Raw genomic sequence first — 22,162 nt, forward strand, 5'->3', positions numbered from 1 at the left:
ACAACCATTTTGTTTCTGAATCTTGGAAGTACAACATGCTTCCTATTGTCCTCAAGGCAAGAGGAATTCCTCCACATCTTTTTACAATTTCCTTTCCAATATTTACAATATCAGAACTTTGAGGCTCTTCTCCTTGCTCAAAAGCCATTGTTTTAAACACAGACCACGACTTCTCTTCATCTAAAATCCCCAAGTAATATGGCTGCATTGTACCTATGATTTTCGCAACCATTTTACTACGAGTAGTTACCAGTACTTTTACTCCCTTTTGCCCCACTCATTAACAAATGTTGTAAACCAAGCCATTTCTCACGATTTTCATTCCACAAGGATAAGAAAATACCACTTTCCATTTAGTTGTTCTCAAAAATACCTTTGCAATTGATCCATCTCAAGACGATATTCTTTTGTTTTCTTCTACATATACAATGATTCTCTCAAGAAGCAATTTCAAATCGAAAGAATCAGAGACACATATCCAGATTGTTGAGTCAAAATGCTTGTTTTTTACATGTTCATCATTGAAAACTAGTTGAGCAAAAGTGTAGGTTTTTTCCTAATCCTCCCATTCCAACTATTGGTAGGATTGCTAACTCATCTTCTACTCTGGCATCTAACAAAGTTCAAGGATTACAATGTCTTCAGAGCCAAGTTTAAAAATAAACAAAACTGGCTATCTTAAGACAGTTTATTACAATGTCTTCAGAGCCAAATTTGATATACTTAAACAAGCATGTTCTTCTATCTAGGTAATGTATTTCTATTTGCTAGCACATAGCGGTTATGGAGATTCATAGTTTATAAAAAGTCATCACAGTCCATCCATTCAAGCACATAGATGCAGATGATCTGCTGTCATTCACGATGATCAAAGTGAAAGCTAGAGACTGCCACAAAGTATGGAATTTTAAAAGGTGACAAAGGCTCCTGGGAAGTCTGCAAAAACAAATATCATGGCAAGTGATGTTGTGACACCACCTTCACTGCACCTTCTCAAAGCAGTGTCTTTGTGCCTACAGCCTGCTGATATTGTCCCCTTAACTTCAACATCTATACCAACTAAAAACTGGACATCGGTCCTATTAATACTTGCCTAAGCTTGAATACATGAAAGCCGTGATTTAACAATAACCTGCTTATTTTTGTGATTCTCAATTATTAGCATCATGGTTTATATACTTTGTTGTTTTTATAATCCAGCAAAGACGTGAACTGCCCCATAAACAATCTCTTGGTTTAGCTCAAGCCAGCATCATATAACGCACAGAGAGTGAGCATTCTTCTATATATAAAGAAACCAGAGATAATAATTGAATAATTACCATATATATTTATGTGGTGGTGGGGTTCCTATAATTTTGATAATGAGATCATCATATCAATCATGATCAAACTTCCCAACTAGGTTCCACAAATTGATGCTAGAGGAATACCGAGTTTATAGTCCCACATGGGAAACAAAAAGAAAGTAAGGGAATGCGGCAGATGGATAAGAAGGCAGAGGTTACAACATAGAAACATACTTACCTGGACGGGGTCAATGGGCGATCAAGAAGACTCATGGCCTAGGTTGGTGACCTCCATTGCACTTAGGAGGGGTGCTCGCCTATGGTCTCCTCAATGTAGGAGAGCCAACGTCATAATTTGTGGCAGTGGGGGCCTGCGTTCGCGCGGCCCCTGTCCAATTCTAGTTCAAGTTTAATATGATTTTCGACAAATATGTCCAATTCTAGTTCAAGTTTAATATGATTTTCAACAAAATATTTTATTGAATGGATTGTGTTTCTTAATTCCAAAGAAATTTTTAAACATATTTTTTTGAATGGCTTGTGCTTCTTAATTTCAAGGAATTTTTGAAATAAGATGCCTAACAGAGATCGGTGTAAGAGGTAACCCATTAATATTGATTCCAACCGGAGTAAATAAATTTCCTATTATTAGGTTGGAAGCAATCTTCTCTCCATTGCAAACTTCTTGAGCCAATTCTTTGCATCCCAAAGTAATCCAATCTCTTGACAGCCTCAGAACTCAACCTTCCCATGATCGGATCGGCTTCTGCCATTGACTTGGAGAGAAATCAATAGAGTTCAAAATTTGCAGCGAGAAACTAAAGCAAGGCGCTTCCTTTCCAATTATATATATGACTTTATTAGCCTGAATCATTGTTATGAAATTGTAAAAGTTCAATAAAGTTACAAATTAACAACAATACTATTTCTGAAAATCGAAGAGCAAAGAGTACCCGCTTAGTCTTTAGTTCAAACAAAGTGCTACCACATGTTTTTTTGGGCTCAAGCAAGGTATACCCACTTGAAATTATGTGTGATGTTGATCCCCTTTTTTGACTTAATTACTGAACTACAATCCAGATTATTGTTAATGGTTTCTTTTCATGCCAGTATTCAATCTTAATTTGTTTGAGCTCTAAGACCAGTTAAAAGAATTGTTAAAATCTTGGATGGAAAAAAAAATCAATTCTTTCTCTCTCCCTTAATGTTATAATTAAATAAGGTTGCCCTGGTGGTGCCGGCAGATGACAAAAGCAATATACAATTGGCCTGTTAATAAGAATAAGAATGTGAATGACATAGAGAAAGTTAGAATATTGTTGTTCTGTTCTGCACTAGTCTACACCATACCAAAATTAAAATTTAAAAATATAAGAACATAAAAAATAACTTAAAATAAATATAGATAAATAGTAGAGTAGTTGGTGGATAATGACACAATAAAGACCAATTCAATTCCGATTTGTTTTCAAGCACAAAAGGTTATTTGTAGTTTTCTAAGGCTAAAGGATAAGAAGCAGAGTAAATAATTGCATGTGACAAAACAGAGTAGATAAAAAGGTAACCAACAAGAAGGAGCTGAATAAATGAAAGAAATTCAATACAAATAATATTCCTAAATTAACATAAAAAAGGATATATATATATATATATATTTTGGTGAAGTACCAAACGGGTCTTTCACGTTCTTAAAAGATAACATAATTTAGTGGTAGTGTGGTTGGTGGCTTGGTACCAAAGCCTAAACCTGATGCTGTAAAGCAGGCATATTCTGGCACCTGCATTAATATTTTTGTCTTTGCGTTCATGGAGATTCACAATTCATCAAAAAAAGTCATCACCCTCCGTCCATTCAAGCTAACGGATGCAGATGATATGCTGTCATTCGCAGGCGATGATCAAGTTACTAGAAACCTTCGATGGAAGACTTTGACATCAAAAGATGAGGCTTTGACTTTCATCAAAGATGTTTGTATACCCCACCCTTGGAGGCGTTCGATATGCATCGATGACCGTTCGATCGGGTTCATCTCTGTGTTCCAAGGATCAGGTGAGGACAGGTGCAGAGCAGATGTAGGATATGGTCTAGCCGTGAAGTACTGGGGACAAGGGATAGTCACACAGGCAATGAAGATTGCAGTTCCTCAAGTGTTCAAGGACTTGCCAGAAATAGTAAGGTTGCAAGCTCATACAGATGTAGAAAATAAAGCTTCTCAAAGGGTATTAGAGAAAGTTGGGTTCGAAAGGGAGGGACTACTTCGTAAATATACCATTCGCAAGGGTTCATTAAGAGATTTAGTTATTTACAGTTTTTTATCCACAGATTTGCCTTCTATCAAAAGGACGATCTCTCTGTAAATAGTTTATTTAATTTTTTATTATTGGATAAAAAAAGAAAAATAAAATAAAATGCCAAAAAATGATTACTCATAACCACCGAAAATCCTTAACCTCAGATACTATTTCTTTCTTTCTAAACCCACTCTCTCCCTCATTCAATATTTCAAGAAATTGTAATAGATTTTTTTTTTTTTTTTTTTTTTGGGTTCACCTTCTTCTATATTAGTTCCCCATCATATGATCCCAAAACCAAGAAATAAAAAAATTAAAAAAAAATTCCCACAATTTCATCCACCCTGAAATGGTCAGAACATTAATAGCCACAAAACTTTGGAGGGAGACTCAAAATAAAAATAAATAAATACATTACAAATTGAATACACACCAGATGCAAGTGCTACAAACTGAATATAACAAAATATAGAGAATTTTACTCTAAATACGTACTCATATCTGGCCATGAGGGATCAAATTTTATCATAGCATTATCAACAAATCACTGTATTGAAGAGCAATTGATGCCATCTGCTTGAAAGGTAATCTTTATAGTTTATCCTCCATGGATGAAAATTTTTCAGTTAACCTAACACTTCTTCGTTAGATATGTCAATTAAGATCATGTCTCACGAGCCTTTTTTAGCTCTCAGGCAATCTATTTAGTTATTGTATGATACCAGTAATTATGCTTTTGATATAAAATTCAACTGTTATAATTTCTACATTAAAATATTATTCTATTTAATTAACCGAAGTAAATATATTTTTTAGTTTTGAGCCAATTTTTAGATCACAGAGTAAGAAGTTCAATCTTTTGAGCAATCTTTTTTTTTTTTTAGAGTTTATTATTTAAAATGTAAAAAAATAACTTTTCTAAAATTTATCCTTCTTTGTTTCATTTTTGTTTTTCAATAGATGAGATCTTGGCTTTCATTATCGTTGTACTTTATACTATAAATTTCATTAACAGATCATATATATTGTAGAAATACATTTTGTAAATTATAATTATAATTGGCTCCAAAAAATCAAGTTACAATATTTTAAGGTTGAAAAATGTATTAACAATAATTTTACATTTTAATATCATGATATATTTGGCGTAAATTAAGAAACATAAAGTAAATTAACATTGAAAATATAGCTTCTCTTTTGTTTTTCTACCATTGCTATTATATTATTTTTAATTTAAAAAATGAAATTAAAATACTTTTATGTTCTATTTATAAAATATAGAATGATCTATTTTCTGTTCTATACATCAAAATTTATAAATATTTATATTATTAAATATATCCACATCCATGCATCAAGTAAAAAAAAAAGAAGTGGAATTGTATGATACCAGCATTTATGCTTTTGATATATGTTTAATTTTTATAAATCCTATATTCTAATATCATTCAGTTTGATAAACTGAAGTGAGTTTATTTTTTTAAGTTTTGAGTCAATTTTAATGTAACAAAGTATATTTCTTTCCTCTTAAAATTTTTATTAGGGGGAATATTTACCCAAAACCTGAGAGTGTTTTTGCAGTGATTCTAGGCCAAGTCTTCTAATATTTTAAAAATCAATTTTAAAATTTATTTTTAAGTTATAGTTTTAGTACAAACTAAGAAATTTAAACTTTGTTTGGTGATCTTAAATAGTTTCTTAAGTTATAATTTTATCCTCAAATTATAATACGTTTTTTACTTCGCCTCTAAACTATTAAATTTTCTCACAGGGTCTCCAAATTATTGTTTTTGTGTCACTTTAATCCAATCAAAGAAAATTTGGTAAATTAATTGGGTGCTAACTCCTAACTTTGTTTATAAACAATTTTATTTTATTTTGTATTGTTTCCGTATAGCAGTGTGTAGGCAAATTTGTTGGAGATGCACATACAATTGAACTAAAATGGAAAAGAAACATTAGTTTGATACATAATGGAAGAAAAATTAAAATTTGGATGGCAAAGTAGAAAATGTGTTATAATTTTATATCCACACCGAAATTAATATAAATTTCTATTTTTCTTTTGAAACAAAAACAGTCTAAAAGTAGTTTAGACTTTATATTTCTAATAAAAATACATATACAATGTAATTCGTCACAAAAATAATATTTTATATATAAAAAATATATATATATAACCCTCCAAAATTTGGGTGTTAGGCACTGCGCACTGCTTGTGAATAAACTATGGACTTGCACTCGGTACAAAAACACCCCGCTGCAGTCTTTGGGCAGCAGTTGAAATACAATCATTTACAAGCTTTTCTTTCATTCCTTTTCGATTTTCATATTTAGAATTACAGTATATATTCTAATCATTTACAGGTTGAATATCACTTTATTCACACTTGAGTAGGATTCACCGAGATTTCTTGCGGTAGAGGTGAACTTGGCTGGTCCACATTGGAAGGGACAGCAAGCCGTTGCAAGGGCTTGAGAGCCACCGTCAGCTCCGCAAACGAGGGCCGCAAGTTTGGTTCACTGAAACAGTTCCAAGATAAAAAGTAACAATCAAATGAACTGGGGATACTCCTCTAAGAAAGTTTAACAAATATATATATATATGCATACATCCAACTGAATTTCATAAACTCACGTCTGCCAACACTCAGAAATTATACTTGCAACCAAAGGATCCACTTCCTTTGGTATTTCAAGGCGACGATTCTGGAAACCCACAGCGCCGACAACTTGCATTGGATTCATCCCGCTCCAAGGCAATCTCATAGTAGCAAGCTCCCACAAAATTACTCCAAAGCTATATACATCACACCTGCATTTTTAACACAAAAGATTTATACTTTTTAGCAACCAAAAACAACATTGATGCTCTTCAGTGCAATTGAAAAAAGGAAATTAAGGAAGCATTAGCCAAACGACTAGTACAATCGTACAACTAGAACACAAAAAATCCACCACCTCCAACTGGCAATAGAAATACCAGTACAACCATAACAAACAACTCACTTTTCATTTGAGGGCTCATTGCGGAGAACTTCAGGTGCCATCCACTCAGGCTAACACATGAAAGAAGACTTGATGAGAGAGAAATTTGAAGTGCATCAAGATAATATTAAAGTTGCTGTTAATTGTGTCCATGCACAGAAACTACAAAAGAAAACACTGAAAGATTCTTACCGTTCCAGCAGTTGACTTGGATGACAGAAAAGTGTTGTGTTTCAACCGTGACAATCCAAAATCACCTACCTGCACAAGTAGAGTGAATTCCAATTTAAGATAGCAACTTATCATAGGTTCTTTATGTTCCCTCGTTTTCTTATCAACCATGACACATTTGTGAAGAATAAAATAATACCGAAAGGAACTCTATACCTTAACATTCCAGTTTTTGTCAACCAAAAGGTTAGGTGATTTCAAATCTCTGTGAACAATTGTGGGCATACTAGCATGCAAGCAATTCATACCCCTAGCCTGAAAAATAAAATAAGTCCTTAAAGCAGATACGGATGCAAACTACTTGTTAAAAAGAATAAAAGTTACATTATCTTGTACCACATCAAGAGCCATCTTAATTCTACGCTTCTCATCAATTTGATGATGAGGACGATGTATGATCCGATATAGGCTTCCTCTGCAGAAACCAAACACCAACAAAACCACTAATTGAGAAACCATGAAACTTGCAACCATGTAAATATGAACAGCATTATCAATCAATTGAAGACTATTACATATTGAATTAGCCTAAACTCCAAATTGGTAAGATATGCTTCAAAGACCAAGGTCCATATTTATACCTTGGAAGAAACTCAGTAATAATAGAGAGGTTTGGAGGTCGCGTAACAGCACCCATAAATAGAACAACATTTGGATGACGCAGCCGACGCATTATCCGTACCTTATATTGGATAAAGGATAAGAAATGCAAGGTTAATAAATTTAAATTGATAAAACATTAACAGCAATGATCCCAACTCCAATCAGTCTTGATCCAGTCAAGCTTTAAAAAGTGCAAAATTCAAGAATTATACTACTCCACAAGATTTTGATAAAACCATTGTCTTTTCAAGAGAGAAGGGCTTACTTGTTCATAGCATGATAAATTAGTGATTCTAGTGGGGCATCATAACAAGGCAACAATACCGATATCACCAAATACTGGTCTCCACATATGATTTAATTATAAATTCCTTGATAATTTAGCTTGATATATTTAACACAACAGAACAAAACTAGCAGCAATCTTATGTAACTGAACAAGGCAAAGTTAGAACAAATTCATATCTCATATATTTTCCAAATATTCTTGGTAATTAGTATCAGAATATCAGATCCACCTAGAGTAGTTCGTTACTTACTTCCCTTTTGAACTCAGCCAAAGCAGCGCCTGAGAAATCCTGGTCTAAGAACTTCTTCACAGCAACCTCCTGTAATTTAACAACAATCTACAAGTCAAAAATTAGGAATTCCTTTGAAACGATAGGACAAGGAATCATAATATTAGAAGAAGCTTCAGCAAGCGAACAAAAATATTAGAAAACAAAAATTCCAGATATTCTTCCAGCAAAACAACCACTGCAAGGATGATAGCAGAAACAATTATACGCCTCCACCTGCTTTCCAGTAAAATAACAAAAAGAAAGGGACAGAATAAAACATGGCTGGATAACCATAGGTTATAATTGTGCAAGTTTTAGTCATACTACTAAATGGTACTCAAAGACTTCTTACATAATATTATTACATAAACACTGCTCATGAATTGAAAGATGGAAAAGAAAACAAAAACAAAAACCGAAAAAAAAAAAAAAAAAAAAAAACTGACTAAGTAAGAAAATCATACAATTAGATGCAATCAAACAATAAGATAATTAAAGAACTTTAAGAATATTGTTGGCTAAGCATACTCTCAACAACAAACATTCTTATTCAAAATTAAGTGAAAAAACAAAAATGATATGACTATAAAGTACCCAAAAAAAAACTCACTGTTCCATTCCAATCCGCATGGTAAACTTCACCATATGAACCTAATCACAAAATAGAACAAAAAGGGAATAATTAGACTCTCCCAACTAAAATAAATTTATTGTCAGGCATGAATTAAACAAAAAATGAAAATGAACAACAAGAGCACCAAATAGAAAGAGAGAGTCATATGGAAATAGAAAAAAGCAAAATAACAAAATTATCAAAATCGAAAAACAGATTTCATATTTACTGCCAAGATTTCCAAATAAACTAAAGAAACCTGTCGAGGTCTGTAGATTACCTAGGCCAATCCTTTCACCAAGAACTAGATCTTCCCACGGAATTTCACATTCACCTACATCTACATCATCAAATACTTTATCAACCCTATTTCTGCTGGATTCAACCGATGAGCTAGGACTTTCTGGATCCTTCAACTTCAAATGGGCACCCAAAACTGTGTCATGTGTGAATTTTCTATGGCAACGGAAATCAATCTCGTCATTTTCTTTTGCCACATCTACTGTGTCACTCCGCAAATCTTTCGCATCCCTCGGATGTTCTCCCTCATAGTTAGTGTTTCCATCCTCCGCCATAGTCAACTTATTAAACTGACAACTAGAAGTATTGTCAGATGATTTACAACCGTCATTATTGATCTTTTCAGATGAAGTATTGCTGGTAGAAGCTGATGATACCTTATAATCATTAGGTTCACGTTTGATTCTTGGAAAGAGACCTTCCATATAATCGTACTCTTTTGTTCTAGGGACTTCATTGCAAGCATGCAGACTTTTCCACATTAATGGTGCAGGAGGTCGGCCAGGGATAACATTATTCCTTGGTCTCTGGATCTCATCAACTTTATTCTCTATGGTTTTGTTATACACGGAAGTTTTGCCAGTTCCTTTTATTTGGAATGGATTAAGATCGGCAAAAAGATTCTTAGGATCCTCCGGGTTTTGATTATATGGAACTACATTCATATTCATCCTTACACCTCCATCAACTGTATTGGCTCCACGGTTCCCTTTAAAGCGAGAAGCCCCAATGGCTGATGATGGAAGATGATCTGACTGATTTGAAGGAGCCACTTTATTAGGTATTTTAAAAGAACCAGTGTTGTCGACACCAGAACCAGTGTTGTCGACACTAGAACCAGAGAATGCAGGCACAGATTCTGCCTTTGCAGACCTTGAATTTCGATCTAGCACTGAGCTGCTTTCAAATGCAGGATTTTGGCTGCTTCCCTCACCTTGAAGTGGAGGGTATGCTCCTGAATAAGCCACTCCAGAATCATTAAGTGAATAATGTGTTGGAATGATACTGCTATTTGGGTTGTATGGCTTAAAGGTAGTGTCTTTTGCACTTGGAATGTCAGTTGGAATAAGTGTTCCAGGGGCTGCCATGAGATCAACCAAAAACTCCCTGAAGACAGAAAATAACATATCTAAAGCCATATGAAAGCAGAACAAACTAACAGTTACCATTAAAACAAAAGGAGACATTCGGCTTTTCTTAATCTACATTAATGAGTCTGGGTAGAGAGTCTGGGCAATTGAAGACAGGTAAATACTTGACCCCAGCTATTAAGACACATTAGAAAGTTCATATGATGGTTCAAGGTAATGATTTCAAGAACATAGGTCAACCAAAAATGATAAAAGGAAAGCAAATGTTTTAGAAGTAAAAGAAAAGCCACAAAATTTTAGGACGTTCTTGGAATACAAGTTCATGAATATCAACTTCAACAACAAAAGTCTCAACCCACAGCATCATAAAGAGTATATGAACAACAATATCAAAAAGTACAAAAGGCACAGCATGACCTTTCATCCTCCAACTTTATTACGTTGAAAGCACCATCCTCGACACCTGTGTAATGACTACCTTTTAGAAGTCTACAAGGCATCTTGATATTGTCAGCCAATACCTACAACCAAGGAAACAAAGAAAATGAATACACAGCTTCCAAGTAGGCAACTAGGTACTTGTAAATGGTAAGATCATCAATCTTGACCTCATCAGCACTAAATTCAAAATTTCTTAAACATAACTAGAAGAAACTTAACATTAACTCTTTTATTCTTAAAAGAAACTTAACAATAAGAGCATTACAAAATCAGCTTTTAAGATTGTCCTGACATGGAAATTTCAGAAATTAACCAAAGTTGATTGTAAAGCAAAGGAATTGAATGGAATTTCTGATAAATGGGGTGGCATTTACCAGAGAAAGAAAGCGAATTTAAATGTTCATTCCCAAGAAAATTAATAAATAAAAATAAAATTAAAAATTTAAAAAATGCTAAACAAGTTGAGAATCTAACTATGTAAGACCTACCTTGTGGCTACAACTCCATACAAAAACAAAAAACCCTCTGGGAGAAACAAATCATTATAATCCATTTCTAGCTTAGTTAATCATACCAGATCCTAAGAAGCACCTAATTACAGAAAAACCAAGAAAGGCTTGACTACCACATAATACCAAGGAACAAATCCCAAGGCCCACAACAACTGAGCAACCCTGCCACAATAAGTAAAGTACAGCTAAAATTGTAATGGTTCAAAGCCAATGGTTCCATGCTGCAGGAATTTACTAAGAAGATTAAGAAAAGAAAAGAATGATAAAGAGCGAAGGAAGGCGATCATTTACCACACCACATAACCAATAAAAGTACGGGTGATAAGAGACGGCATTGAAAGAGATAACGGGAAAAAATGACCAAAACCAACTAATGAGAATCTAATAGTTAACCTTGAAAAGCAAAGCACGGTGACGAGAAAGGCCAAGAGTTATGGACCCAATAGGAAATACACTGGTGTGTAGAGATGTCCTCAACTCAGTACTTCTTTCCATCCACCTAGCCAACATGAAATTAGCATCTTTTACAGGCCCACCCATACGTTCCATAACGAGCTCAGCCAGCTTCTGTACCAAAATGGTAACCTCACTGACAGGGTAGTCTAGTGCAATACATTGTGCAATTTGAATTAACTCTTCCAACACAGGATCAATTGTTCGGTTGACTAATAAAACTTCAAAGCCAGAGTTTCCAAGGTTTGTCTCAAGATCTGCAAGTGAAGGCATTTTTCCTTGAATAGCTTCTGTGGACAATCCATGCACATCATAAAAACCATCCACCACTTTGTCTTCGTAGTCAAGCACGTTATATTCCTGGTGATTGACATAACCCAGTAGTCAAGCAAAATAGAAAAATACAAAATTATTTTTCAATAGCAGCACAAGTGTAAAATCCAAAATTAATATTCCAATTGAAGAACAAACATTAAGTCATAACAAATTGGTATAAGTTAACAGCTGCGCAAATTGCAATTTAATTTTCATGTTATGGAAATGCATTCAGCTATCTGGATTGGCATATGAAAGCTAAAAATGAAATAAATACAAATCTATTGAAAGCAAATATTTCATTTCTTCCCCACCCAATTTTTCATGCTTTCAACTAAAGAAAATTGTTGTTAAAAGAAAAAAACTTTAAAAATTGATTAACATTCATGGAAATTGTAATCAATTCTAATATGTGTTTGCATAAGTACGCGAGTCAAAAAAGAAAATTACAAAACTTGTAAAAGATCAAATTTTTAAAAGTGAAACTACTAACAAAGCAAACGTAAAATGGTTTTCTCACCCAATCAATCCCTTGCCAGTGCCTATTGGACACAATTCATTGTGCTAGACAAAATTCTATCCACTACTCTAGCATAAAGTTAAGCAAAATGTTAAGAATTTTTTTCACAATCAACTGCTTCTCAAAATTTGCCGAAAACCAAACCATCTCTAACTCAAGAGTGCAATAAACAAGTTCTAAAATTCCGCCCCAATCTAATAATCGCCCTAATTAACACCAATCCATAGTCAGAGACAGAAATACAAAAATCTAACTACCAATACACAATTCAACTCACAACAAGCAAGAACAAAAGATTACAATAAATTTCAATTTTCATACACAATTCAACGCACAACAAGCAAGAACAAAAGATTACAATAAATTTCAATTTTCCAAAATTCATCAGAACCCACCCAGTAGTGCCTGGCCAAGGCCTCGGAGGCAGCGTCGTCCTTGTCCCTCGCGGAATCCATTCGATGAGTCCCCAAGCTCAAGAGAGTCGCCGCTCGGATTTGATCCTTCTCCGGATCATCGCGACCATCCGAATTCGAAGCGCTGATCGCTAGGGCAAGCTGAACCTGAAATTTCTCTTCAGACGACATGTAATCAGACCGATTCATAGTTGCTGAGAAAGGTATTCCGGTGCCAGTTGCGCTGACGGTGGAAGCCGAAGACGGCGACGGCGAAGACGAAGATGGGCTTGCGGGAGGATAGCCGGAGTTCTGACCGGAAACAGTGCGGTGATCGGAGGCGCATGTCTGTGGCGGCGTGACGGAGGTATTAGAAGTTTCGTTGGATCGACCAGGGTCGTGGTTGCTTCCTATATGAAGCTTCTTGAAAATGTGCTTCATTTCTCTCTCTACTTTCTCTCACTTTCTCACTCTTTCTTTGTCCCTCTACTGTTTTCTCAACATCAAATTCTGCTCTCACCGATTTTCTCTCACTTTCTTTCTCAATTTTCCCTCACTTTCCCTCTCGATTTCCTTCTCTTTCTCTCTAATTTAGTAATTCTCTCTCTCTCTCTCTCTCTCTCTCTCTCCCTTTTCCTTCTCTTCTCGTCTATATGGCTCTGGGTCAGAGAGGAAAGCCAAAGGAGGGAAAACTTAACGCAGTGGTATGTATGTTGGCCGGTCATAAACGGACATGGTTTTCAATCAAATCACAAGAATGCCATGAACCATTTCATACGCGGGGTTGACAAGTTATTACCAAATGAACCACTAACGACACGCCACGTAGGGATTAGTCAACGTTGGAACATACATGTATTGGGTGCTTGTAGGCGCACGTGTTGTGAATCTATCCAAGATTGATTCATACGTGTAATTATTTTATTACACTTGGTGCATGAAACAAATAAAGAATTTCATCACACCATATAAATTTAAAATTTAGTAAAAATGCAAAAATCTTATTTGTTTTTTATATGACTTTCTATTAACCAAATAAAAATAAAATGTTTTCATGTAATTAACATTGTTTGTTTGTACAAATTTAATATTTTTTTTTTTGGTCACTGTAATTTAATCCATGTGCCAGCACTAGGAACATTGCCATGCACTACAAACAACATGTAATATCCAGACGGTGCAATCTGAACCGTGGACGGCCCAATCACACTGACATTGTAAGTGAATTGAGTCACAGTCGAAATTCCAACCAACTTCATCACCACCATTCTCTGATTCATGCCAAAGGAATGAGTGGTAAACGACGGCGCAACGATTCTGACCGATAAAACGTCGACGTTTAAATATCTAGGCACAGTGAAATTAACCCAGAAAGCCTGCCCGTACCTTAAAATTTCATTTCCCACCACTACATTCTTAGGTCTGACAGGCCCGTATTCCACCCTTAGATATGGTGGAGAAAACGCCTCAAGGCTTAAATCTGTCCGGTATTCGACTCCGGTGAAGTTATAGAAGATATGTGGGTTGCTACCGCCGACTAAAACGCGGCCGTCAGGCACTAAAACCGCCGTCGAATGGTACAGTCTCCGCCTCGGTGAAGCCGCCATGACTGTAAACCGGCGATCGGGCTGCGCCGACGGGTGGTAGATGACAGAATTCTGAACTGGGTCCTGCCCGCATTCCCAGCCGGCAGTGCCAAATCCAGCACCGTTGATTATTAAGATGTCTCCGGTTGGTAGAATTACCATATCACCCATTACTCGAGGTATAGGCATGTCTTCCATGATCCAAGTTGGGTTTTGATCAGTCACTTTTAGCCTCCCACATGAGGATATGGCCTGTACGAAGTTTCCTTGTCTCGCAAGCAAATGTGCACCGTTTGGTGCACCACCGCATATCATGATTTCAGCTTCAGTAGTGTCAGCTCTGTTTTCGTCCATTAATGGTAGCAAAACCGATGAGCCTGAGCTCGGATAGTTACGAGGTTCACCACCCGGGATAGAAGGAAATTCCTTAACCACTCGGTTAAGATTGTAATTGAACAATATTGATCTTGTATTAGCGAAAATAAACAAGTTTCCATCTGGTAAAAGGTGTAGAAATGGATAAAGATTGTTTTCGTCGGAATCTCTGGTTTGTCTCAGAAAATCAAGCCTGAATGTACGTCGTTTATTATTATTCTCTCGAGGGTAAAATTCGTAATTAAATTGTCTTCTTCCTCCGAGGATAATTATACGTCCGTCTGGTAATAATTGATTAGTAGCATACCACCTACGTTGAGACAAGTAGTTTGGAAGCTCAATCCAATCGCAATAATCTTCCTCGCAAGGTTTAAAAACACGAACCACATGGTCACCGTCGTTGTAGCCTCCGGTCTGGATGAGTGTTCCATTAGGTAGAACGGAACCAGAAGAGCACCAAGTATCAGTTTGCACCGTGAGTGGTCGGAAAGTGTTGGAGCCGATATCGTAGAGTATGGAGTGAGCAGTGCAATCTATTCGGCTCACCAAGTCGGAAGGGTCATACCGACACCGGCCACCAGGAAGAGAGATGTTAGAGGAGCCAAAGTCGGTGCGGTCAAACATGATGACCTTGTTATCATGTAGAACTTGCATGTGCATGGCGGATATGCCAATGCTGGAATGCAACAGATGCCACTGGCCACGGCGGCTGGAGTAGGTTGGCAGAGTCTGAGAAATAACTAGACGGCTACAAATGGTGTATATTGCTAGATTTAGGGACAAAAAGAAGATGGTATTGATGGTCATTGTGGGAAAGGAGGGCTTTAGGTGATGAAGTTGATGCAGTGAGATTGATGAAAGGAAGGAATGTGAATATAAATACCAGCTCGTTTATTAATATTCTAATCATATATTGGGAAGGGAAGAAAGAGAGTTTATCTTCGCAAGGAGAGATGAATTTGCAGAAAAGCTCAAGAATATGATACTAAATAATCGGAATGCAGTTTTTCCTGAGAAAATGTAGCTCATGCCCTCCGCACGTTCAGAAAATGTGGGGAGATGAGTTAATTTTCTAATCAACAATTTTCCCTGGAATCAAAAGGTTCGGACATGGCATTGGTTGATTTCAGCTATGCCCCTTCTACATCACTTTACTTTTGGGATATCGAACAAAATTCTTTTGCCCCCTATTCAATGTCCATATACACATATACCAGGAGCAGTTTGAATTCCCATTTCAATAAATTAAATACTACAAAGGAGAGCGATGAATTAAAGACAGAAGAGATTAGTTAAACATACTATCAGTACGCAACTCTTTGATTACTAGACAAACAGGTTTACATAATAAATAGAACGCCATCATAAAATATATGCAAAACCCTCTCCCAGAACAAAAAGGAAACAAGAAAATAAAAATCCAAAAGGTATAGTGAACAAGGGGGCTGGCTCCAGAAAATTTACTGGTTCAACCTAATTCCTTTTACCCCTACTATTTCGTCTCCGTCCAACTACCGTCCATCCATCTTCTTCAACCTTGGGCGTTGGCTCAGCCACAGGCATGTTTGTAGGAATCATATTTGACACTGATTGTGGCGCATCAATCATCATTTCAGAAGAATCATTACTAGCCCTGTTACCATCTCTAATATCATTGTTGTCATCCTCACTATCATCGTCATCGTCCTCATCCTCATTCACAACCTGACACCAGTAGGAAGCAATATAAGAGACAAAAGCATATATGCAGCATCATTTCGACTTCTGAATTCTAATGCACTACATCACCAATTATTACTCATGGCTTGAAGAAGGGTTTTCTATCTTGGATACTTGATCAACATCCAATGATCTAAACATCTCCTGTGAACCTCACCAATTCTCTTTCAAGCAATGGATATGGGAAAAGCATGTGGCTATAGGAAATTAAGAACCATAAGATCCATTAGATTTAAATCATGTAGAAACTTTACCTGTCTGACATGAGGATGTGCAACTCTCTTACGACTGGTTTCCCTAAGACTTCCAATAGAACTAAAATTACCATCCAAACATTCTTCATGCATAATCATTAGTTTTTCAGCTACCTGTATCGATCCATAGATATAGTTTAGACACAATAAGTCAATAATCAAATATTGAAAACTGAATCCTAAATAAAGCAAAAGAATATACTAAATAATGTAGAAATCATTCAAATAAATAAATAAATTATTAAAATGCCATGAGCATGGGGATTGTGCTTCATCAAAAATGTTAAAGGGATTGTGATGTGGCCTTACACAATTTTGTTAAGCATAGCCACAAGAATTAACGTCTAGTATTATTACAATCAGTTTTCCTATTTGTAAAGGGTTTCTTCATATCCGGTTTTCCGGATGAGTTTAATTTCCTTGTTCACGGACTGTCTCTTCTCTCTCTTCCCTTTCCTAAGGGGTATGGCATCAACATGATTCTGGTTTTTGCATTTTGCATATATGATAATTGAATCTCATTGCACTCCAAGGACTAGATATGCATTTGAAAGATATGTATGCACAGTTAGACTGTTCTAGAACAGTGTTTTTTAACTTGCAAAGTACTTCTGAGAAGGGGTGATGCATAAATTAATTATATTGCAAAAATCAACAATAGATGCACTCTGAAGACTAGAGTCGCAGCTGAGGACAACTTAAGACAATTAAAATGATACAACTATTCTAGAACCTTAAAAGTTGACTTCTCAACTTGCAAATACTTCTCTAAGTGTGAAGCATATGCTAAATTGCAAACATAAACAATATAACCCAGATGAAAGCAGATAATTTCAAGAGAAATAGCCTTCCTATTATGTCAAATATCAAGCATTTAGTAGAAACCAACGTTTGAAAAGTTTTACTTCATAAGACCTTTCTTTTCTTTTCTTGTTTTTGACGATTTTTTCCATTGTAATCCACTTAGATACTAGTAGGCATATCATAAATCAAAGTTCCAGAAAGATATCAAACTGAAAAGAGAAAAACAGAGAGAAATCATTTGGCCAATCTACTAAACACCCTCGAAATAGAGAAATCAAATATCTTAAAAACATAGTTTTCTAAAACTCCAACAATTGAACCATCAAAGTATCGTAAAGAATAAGACATACCTCCTCAACGCTGCCATCATCGAGGATAGCATTGAAGGCACTTTCAATACCCTCGTCAAGCATGTTTTCTAAATCATCTATATAGAGAGGCTCTGAGGAGGAAAAAAACACGTTTTGATTAGACAATATTTAACAATTTTATTATAATAAAATTCAAGGATATGGTCATAGATTGACAATGCAGCTCATAAAACCTAAATAAACTAAGATTTCAATATAAATTTTCATCCTATTAATTTACAAAATACAAAAACTTCATAATAAAAGCAAAATTATGTTTTTCAGAATAAATTAGAAGATAAACAGGAATTAAAACAAAACAAGAAACAAAACAAAAAGCGCATACAAAAAAGAAATTCACAATTCTTGATTAAAGGTGCCTAATTCTGGATAAATTCCAACTAAATCTCAGCACGATTCTCAGATATCATATGAAGGAAGCAAAAGGAGACAACTTTCAATCAAATTCAGCATCAGGTCTAAATATAGATACAACAAATATTATAATTTCAATACATATAAAACCCAAAGAAAGAAATCTTACTTCTCAAAGAAAACCTTTTTATACTTTTAGTAAATGCGCAATACTTTTCTAGATGTAAATATTATAAACTCACAAAACCGAGTTGAACCGAGTCAAAAGCAGCTTGAGGGGAACAATCAAGTACCTTTAGACTGAGTGAACCAGGAGAAGATATCGGAACCGAGTTGCTCCGCTTTGCTGCGTGAGTCACGCCCACCCCACTCGTTCTCGACGGCCATTCGAAGCGCCGACCACTGTGACAGAACCAGACCAATTCCTTCTCTGAATATGGACTGGGACTCAGCCGATAGCTGCTTTGGAGCTTCCATTTTTTTTTTTTTTTTTTCCCCCTCTCTCTTTCTCCGTCCCTGTTTCTGTGTGCGCGTAAAACCTCAAACCTAAATTTTTTTTTTTCTTTTTGTTTTTTGGACAGCACTTAAAACCTAACTGAAATGAAGCTTTTATGGTGCTAGGAAAAAGAAGTGGTCTGTTTGGTTACGCGAATAGTTACGATCCCACCGTAGATTAAAAGGGTTTTGGAGTATTTATAGGAACAATTATGTGTACTTGTGGCAGGGTCATCAACTTTACAGGGATTTTAATTTGAATAATCTAATTTAAGAAATTTCATTTATGGCCTTATAATTACAAATTATATTCAATCAAATACAGTAAATATAAAAAATAGAATACAAAATTTAATATACAATAATGTTTAATTTACCCTTCCTCAAGGAAATAAATTGATATAAAAAGATAAACCGAAAAAAAAATATATATATATATATATATATATTTTGTAAGACCTTGAATTATGAAGAATATTTTCTTCTATTTTGATTTCCCTTGTCCTCCATCATCATATGATGTCAAATTACTCCCTTACTTAATCATTACTTATCAATTTAACAAATTTGACCAACTACCAACCTATATAATTAATGATTTTAATAACTAAAATTGATAGGGAAAAAAAGAAACATAAACAATTTTCCATTTGGTCAGTTTTATCTTTTAAAACTGTAATTCAAGCATATATACGCTACATATCTCAAGCATTTGACAAAGTTTTTGGTATAGGATGAACTGCTACATGGTTTCCTCAGCAAACTTCATATAATTCATGAAACCTTAAGGCAATGCAAACTTTTAGAGACCAACCCACAGGACAATTATGAAAGCGGCATGCCATCCATATGAACAAAAAAAATGAACTGTTAGAGTGAAACTATGATGTGGCAAATCTACATAATTCCAAAAGTTATGTTGCAGACTAGTAGTCTGTATGTACATTAAATCATCTCCATGACAAGAGATCATCAGGCCTGCAATCCCACCCTGTCCTGTGCTTTTTGAACCCTGTTCATCAATTTGGTTGACTCTTCTGGCAATGGAGCTGGGGTTAGTTCCACTAGATCATCATCCCCATACTCATCCTCATCATTGTCGCTGTCAATCCACCCATGGTAAAATCTACGCTTCCGGATTGGATGACTGTGCTCAGGCAATGGTGAACTGATATCATTTGAAGGAGACTTCTCTAGAGTCTTCTCTAAATTTTCACAGCCAACAGTATTGCTAGACGTTGAGAGACAACCCTTTTCATCTACAAAGAGGGAGCATTTATTCCATAAAGAAAAATGGGAATCAAGACTGTAACATAAAATTAAAATGTGCTTTTCTTATTCAAAATAAACACACGATTGATGAGGTTCTTCTAATCGATTTTGTAGATCATTGGCAACATTTCTTGCAAATCAAGTAGACATAGTCTTAAAAACCATCTTACCATGAGAAGTAGTCCTTGATGCAGTGTACAGAGGATCACTGGTTCGCGATGAAGTGTCCAAAACCTCATGAGTCTGCAGTACTGGATCTGCATCTACTAAGTTAGAGCATGCATGAAGAAGAGTCGAGGGCTCTGGCTCACCAGCTGGAACATTTGTATCATCATTTGCATCCCCTGCCTCAGCTTGTGAAGAATTGTGCTTCAAAAGAGAATAATTAATCTGTAAAACTACTTTCAATTGCATGCAAATGCAGGGTTCTAATAACCAACCAGCACATATATGATTCATGTACAATTCATAATTCAATAAATTAAACAAACTAAAGTTAATTATACAGGTTCAGCCAGATTAGATTTGCGATTTTATAGATACAGAACCATGAGATTATAAAAAGGGGCTATAGAGCAACAAAACAATGTAAGAGAAACTAGTATAGCAAAGGAACCTAGTTCCACTATAGTTTCTCAGACAATTAATGAAGCGCATGGTCCACATTTACAACTGAAGTATAATCCATCTCAGGATATGTGCTGATCTCAATTAGTCGAATTATTAAGTACCATCTATCAGAAACCAAAAAGATTTAAAAAAAAAAAACTCAGCATTGTTTTTAGTGTTAAAACTTCTTCGAGCAAAACCGCATTCTTTTGACATTATTCTAGAAAGTTCAGAGGTATTTTCTTGAGTCCCATTAATTGATTGACTTGGTTGCTTAAAGCGTGTAAAACATCATCGCCAAAAGCTTTGAGAAGTTTCCTTACAGCTAGGTCACAATACTTGCGTTTCCATGTAAAAGTCTCACGCCAGAAAAAAAATATTTACAATATTCTATTAGGAATTCTCATAATTCAAACCTGTTACCCCCAGCTTGGTTTCCAGGAAACTAAGGAAGAAAAAGAAAATGAAAAGTATTCTCACATCTTTATCTATAAATTTGACCTCTAATTTGGACAAAATATGTATTAATTGCACTAAAATATGAGAAATTTGCAATTTGTTTTTTATCCCACTACCTTTTGTAAACAGCAGTTAAAATTTAGTAATATGGGTTATATAAATTAAAATAGATTAAAGAGAAATTTGCAATTCATTTTTTCTTCCACTACCTGTTGTAAACAGCAGATAAAATTAAGTAATATGGGTTATATAAATTAAAATAGATTAAACAGAAACTCGGGAAAAAAAAATTAAAAATAAGAAAATGAAAAAAGAAATTACCCTATGTTCTTCCTCGTTAGCATTTTCATTATCGAGAAGGGTCTCAATAAGAAGCGAGTAAGCTCCTTCTTCAACAAAAACCCAACCGTCATCTCCACCATACACCTGAAACGTGAAAAAAAAAAATATTTAAAAAAAAAAAAAAAAAAACAAACAGTTTTACGTAAAAACAGAGCGAAATAACAAAAACCCACAATTTTAACTTCAATTTAGAGCAAAGTAAGGAAACGTGAGGGACAAGAAAAACCCACATTTAGGAGCTCCTTAACTTTTTGTCGAACTAAAGGGTAGGGAAATCCAAAAGGACGCATAGCATCAAGAGCTGCATCCATACGAGTCTGACCCCTCTGAGAAAATCAAAGAAAAGTGTAAGAGAAAATTGCTAGAGCAGAGACAGAGATCGATAAAAATAAAAAATAAAAAATAAAAAATAAAAATGTGAACGATTAGTAAAAGAAAATAAGCAAAACGAAAATCCAAAGAAAATTTTAGTAGGAAAAAAATGAAAACCCTTCTTCTTCGACTTCCTCTGGGATGCATTTTAGGCCGGGGTTTCAAATCCCTTATTCTCAACCCGAAATCGCCGAGAGAAAACTGTGTGAGTGAGATGGTTTGCTTTACGTTTCTGGGTTTGAACTCTGATCCCAAGTCTCAGTCAGAAGACTCAGGAACAGTTTTCAATGGGCAATTTAGAGTGAATGTCAGAATGTGATTAAGACATGGATGTTGCTTGCATTGCTTCAGTTTCGCCAATGACTCTGCGTCTTCGTACGTGGGTATGTAGAATTGGTTGCATTTTATAAATTGATATTTGAGAAGTAGGGTTACTGAAAAGAAATTTTTAATTAATTTAAACAAATATTTTTAGTTTAATTATTTAATGGTATTTATCATATGCGGTAATGTTGTAATCTGTTGTATTTATTTAAATAAAATAAATATG

The 22,162-nt window shown here is 35.2% G+C and overlaps 5 protein-coding genes and 1 non-coding gene across 7 annotated transcripts; 2 read left to right on the forward strand and 4 right to left on the reverse strand.

Annotated features, from left to right (window-relative positions):
- Positions 1 to 1,519: 1,519 nt before the first annotated feature.
- Positions 1,520 to 1,680, forward strand: LOC112490780 (U1 spliceosomal RNA). Its single transcript, XR_003054979.3, has one exon. It is a non-coding gene; the product is annotated as a U1 spliceosomal RNA (small nuclear RNA).
- Positions 1,681 to 2,827: 1,147 nt separating this feature from the next.
- On the forward strand, positions 2,828 to 3,722 carry LOC107412264 (uncharacterized). Its single transcript, XM_016019997.4, has one exon. The coding sequence runs from the start codon at positions 3,096 to 3,098 to the stop codon at positions 3,645 to 3,647; it is 552 nt and encodes a 183-aa protein (XP_015875483.2). The 5' UTR covers positions 2,828 to 3,095; the 3' UTR covers positions 3,648 to 3,722.
- Positions 3,723 to 5,663: 1,941 nt separating this feature from the next.
- LOC107412267 (serine/threonine-protein kinase EDR1) lies at positions 5,664 to 13,274 on the reverse strand. Of its 2 annotated transcripts, XM_016020008.4 has the most exons (14): positions 12,604 to 13,274; positions 11,314 to 11,733; positions 10,385 to 10,488; positions 9,254 to 9,983; positions 8,857 to 9,166; positions 8,574 to 8,614; positions 7,943 to 8,011; positions 7,382 to 7,482; positions 7,137 to 7,215; positions 6,957 to 7,055; positions 6,762 to 6,830; positions 6,591 to 6,640; positions 6,220 to 6,396; positions 5,664 to 6,104 (listed from the first exon to the last, which is right to left on the reverse strand). In XM_016020008.4, the coding sequence occupies exons 1-14, from the start codon at positions 13,039 to 13,041 to the stop codon at positions 5,966 to 5,968; spliced, it is 2,826 nt and encodes a 941-aa protein (XP_015875494.3). In that variant the 5' UTR covers positions 13,042 to 13,274; the 3' UTR covers positions 5,664 to 5,965. The 2 variants fall into 2 exon arrangements, with proteins under 2 accessions (XP_015875494.3, XP_015875493.3); XM_016020007.4 differs by having other exon boundaries at positions 8,857 to 9,983.
- A 339-nt stretch (positions 13,275 to 13,613) lies between these two features.
- On the reverse strand, positions 13,614 to 15,702 carry LOC107412277 (aldehyde oxidase GLOX). Its single transcript, XM_016020022.4, has one exon. It carries the CDS (start codon positions 15,366 to 15,368, stop codon positions 13,704 to 13,706), a length of 1,665 nt encoding a protein of 554 aa, XP_015875508.3. The 5' UTR covers positions 15,369 to 15,702; the 3' UTR covers positions 13,614 to 13,703.
- Positions 15,703 to 15,849: 147 nt separating this feature from the next.
- LOC107412278 (uncharacterized) lies at positions 15,850 to 18,699 on the reverse strand. Its single transcript, XM_016020023.4, has 4 exons — positions 18,357 to 18,699; positions 17,689 to 17,780; positions 16,535 to 16,648; positions 15,850 to 16,265 (listed from the first exon to the last, which is right to left on the reverse strand). The coding sequence occupies exons 1-4, from the start codon at positions 18,538 to 18,540 to the stop codon at positions 16,035 to 16,037; spliced, it is 621 nt and encodes a 206-aa protein (XP_015875509.2). The 5' UTR covers positions 18,541 to 18,699; the 3' UTR covers positions 15,850 to 16,034.
- Positions 18,563 to 21,985, reverse strand: LOC112490769 (uncharacterized). Its single transcript, XM_025071272.3, has 5 exons — positions 21,730 to 21,985; positions 21,471 to 21,566; positions 21,220 to 21,324; positions 20,001 to 20,199; positions 18,563 to 19,817 (listed from the first exon to the last, which is right to left on the reverse strand). The coding sequence occupies exons 1-5, from the start codon at positions 21,757 to 21,759 to the stop codon at positions 19,531 to 19,533; spliced, it is 717 nt and encodes a 238-aa protein (XP_024927040.3). The 5' UTR covers positions 21,760 to 21,985; the 3' UTR covers positions 18,563 to 19,530.
- Between the last annotated feature and the right edge of the window lie 177 nt (positions 21,986 to 22,162).

Source organism: Ziziphus jujuba, chromosome 10, assembly GCF_031755915.1.
Source record: "Ziziphus jujuba cultivar Dongzao chromosome 10, ASM3175591v1".
Classification (NCBI taxonomy): Eukaryota; Viridiplantae; Streptophyta; class Magnoliopsida; order Rosales; family Rhamnaceae; genus Ziziphus; species Ziziphus jujuba.

What these genes read in the sequence shown, in the direction of transcription:
- LOC107412264 (XM_016019997.4), top strand. Translation starts at nt 3,096, where the DNA reads ATGGAGATTCACAATTCATCAAAAAAAGTCATCACCCTCCGTCCATTC.
- LOC107412278 (XM_016020023.4), bottom strand. Translation starts at nt 18,540, where the DNA reads ATGGAAGCTCCAAAGCAGCTATCGGCTGAGTCCCAGTCCATATTCAGA. An exon ending in ATGATGGCAGCGTTGAGGAG is followed by an intron (nt 16,649 to 17,688) that starts GTATGTCTTATT and finishes GGATCGATACAG; the next exon opens with GTAGCTGAAAAACTAATGAT. An exon ending in CACATCCTCATGTCAGACAG is followed by an intron (nt 16,266 to 16,534) that starts GTAAAGTTTCTA and finishes TACTGGTGTCAG; the next exon opens with GTTGTGAATGAGGATGAGGA.
- LOC112490769 (XM_025071272.3), bottom strand. Translation starts at nt 21,759, where the DNA reads ATGCATCCCAGAGGAAGTCGAAGAAGAAGG. An exon ending in GAGGAAGTCGAAGAAGAAGG is followed by an intron (nt 21,567 to 21,729) that starts GTTTTCATTTTT and finishes TGATTTTCTCAG; the next exon opens with AGGGGTCAGACTCGTATGGA. An exon ending in CTAACGAGGAAGAACATAGG is followed by an intron (nt 20,200 to 21,219) that starts GTAATTTCTTTT and finishes TCTCTTTTGAAG; the next exon opens with CACAATTCTTCACAAGCTGA.
- LOC107412277 (XM_016020022.4), bottom strand. Translation starts at nt 15,368, where the DNA reads ATGACCATCAATACCATCTTCTTTTTGTCCCTAAATCTAGCAATATAC.
- LOC107412267 (XM_016020007.4), bottom strand. Translation starts at nt 13,041, where the DNA reads ATGAAGCACATTTTCAAGAAGCTTCATATAGGAAGCAACCACGACCCT. An exon ending in TGGTGAAAGGATTGGCCTAG is followed by an intron (nt 8,615 to 8,856) that starts GTAATCTACAGA and finishes TTTTGTGATTAG; the next exon opens with GTTCATATGGTGAAGTTTAC. An exon ending in CCAAGTCAACTGCTGGAACG is followed by an intron (nt 6,641 to 6,761) that starts GTAAGAATCTTT and finishes TTCATGTGTTAG; the next exon opens with CCTGAGTGGATGGCACCTGA.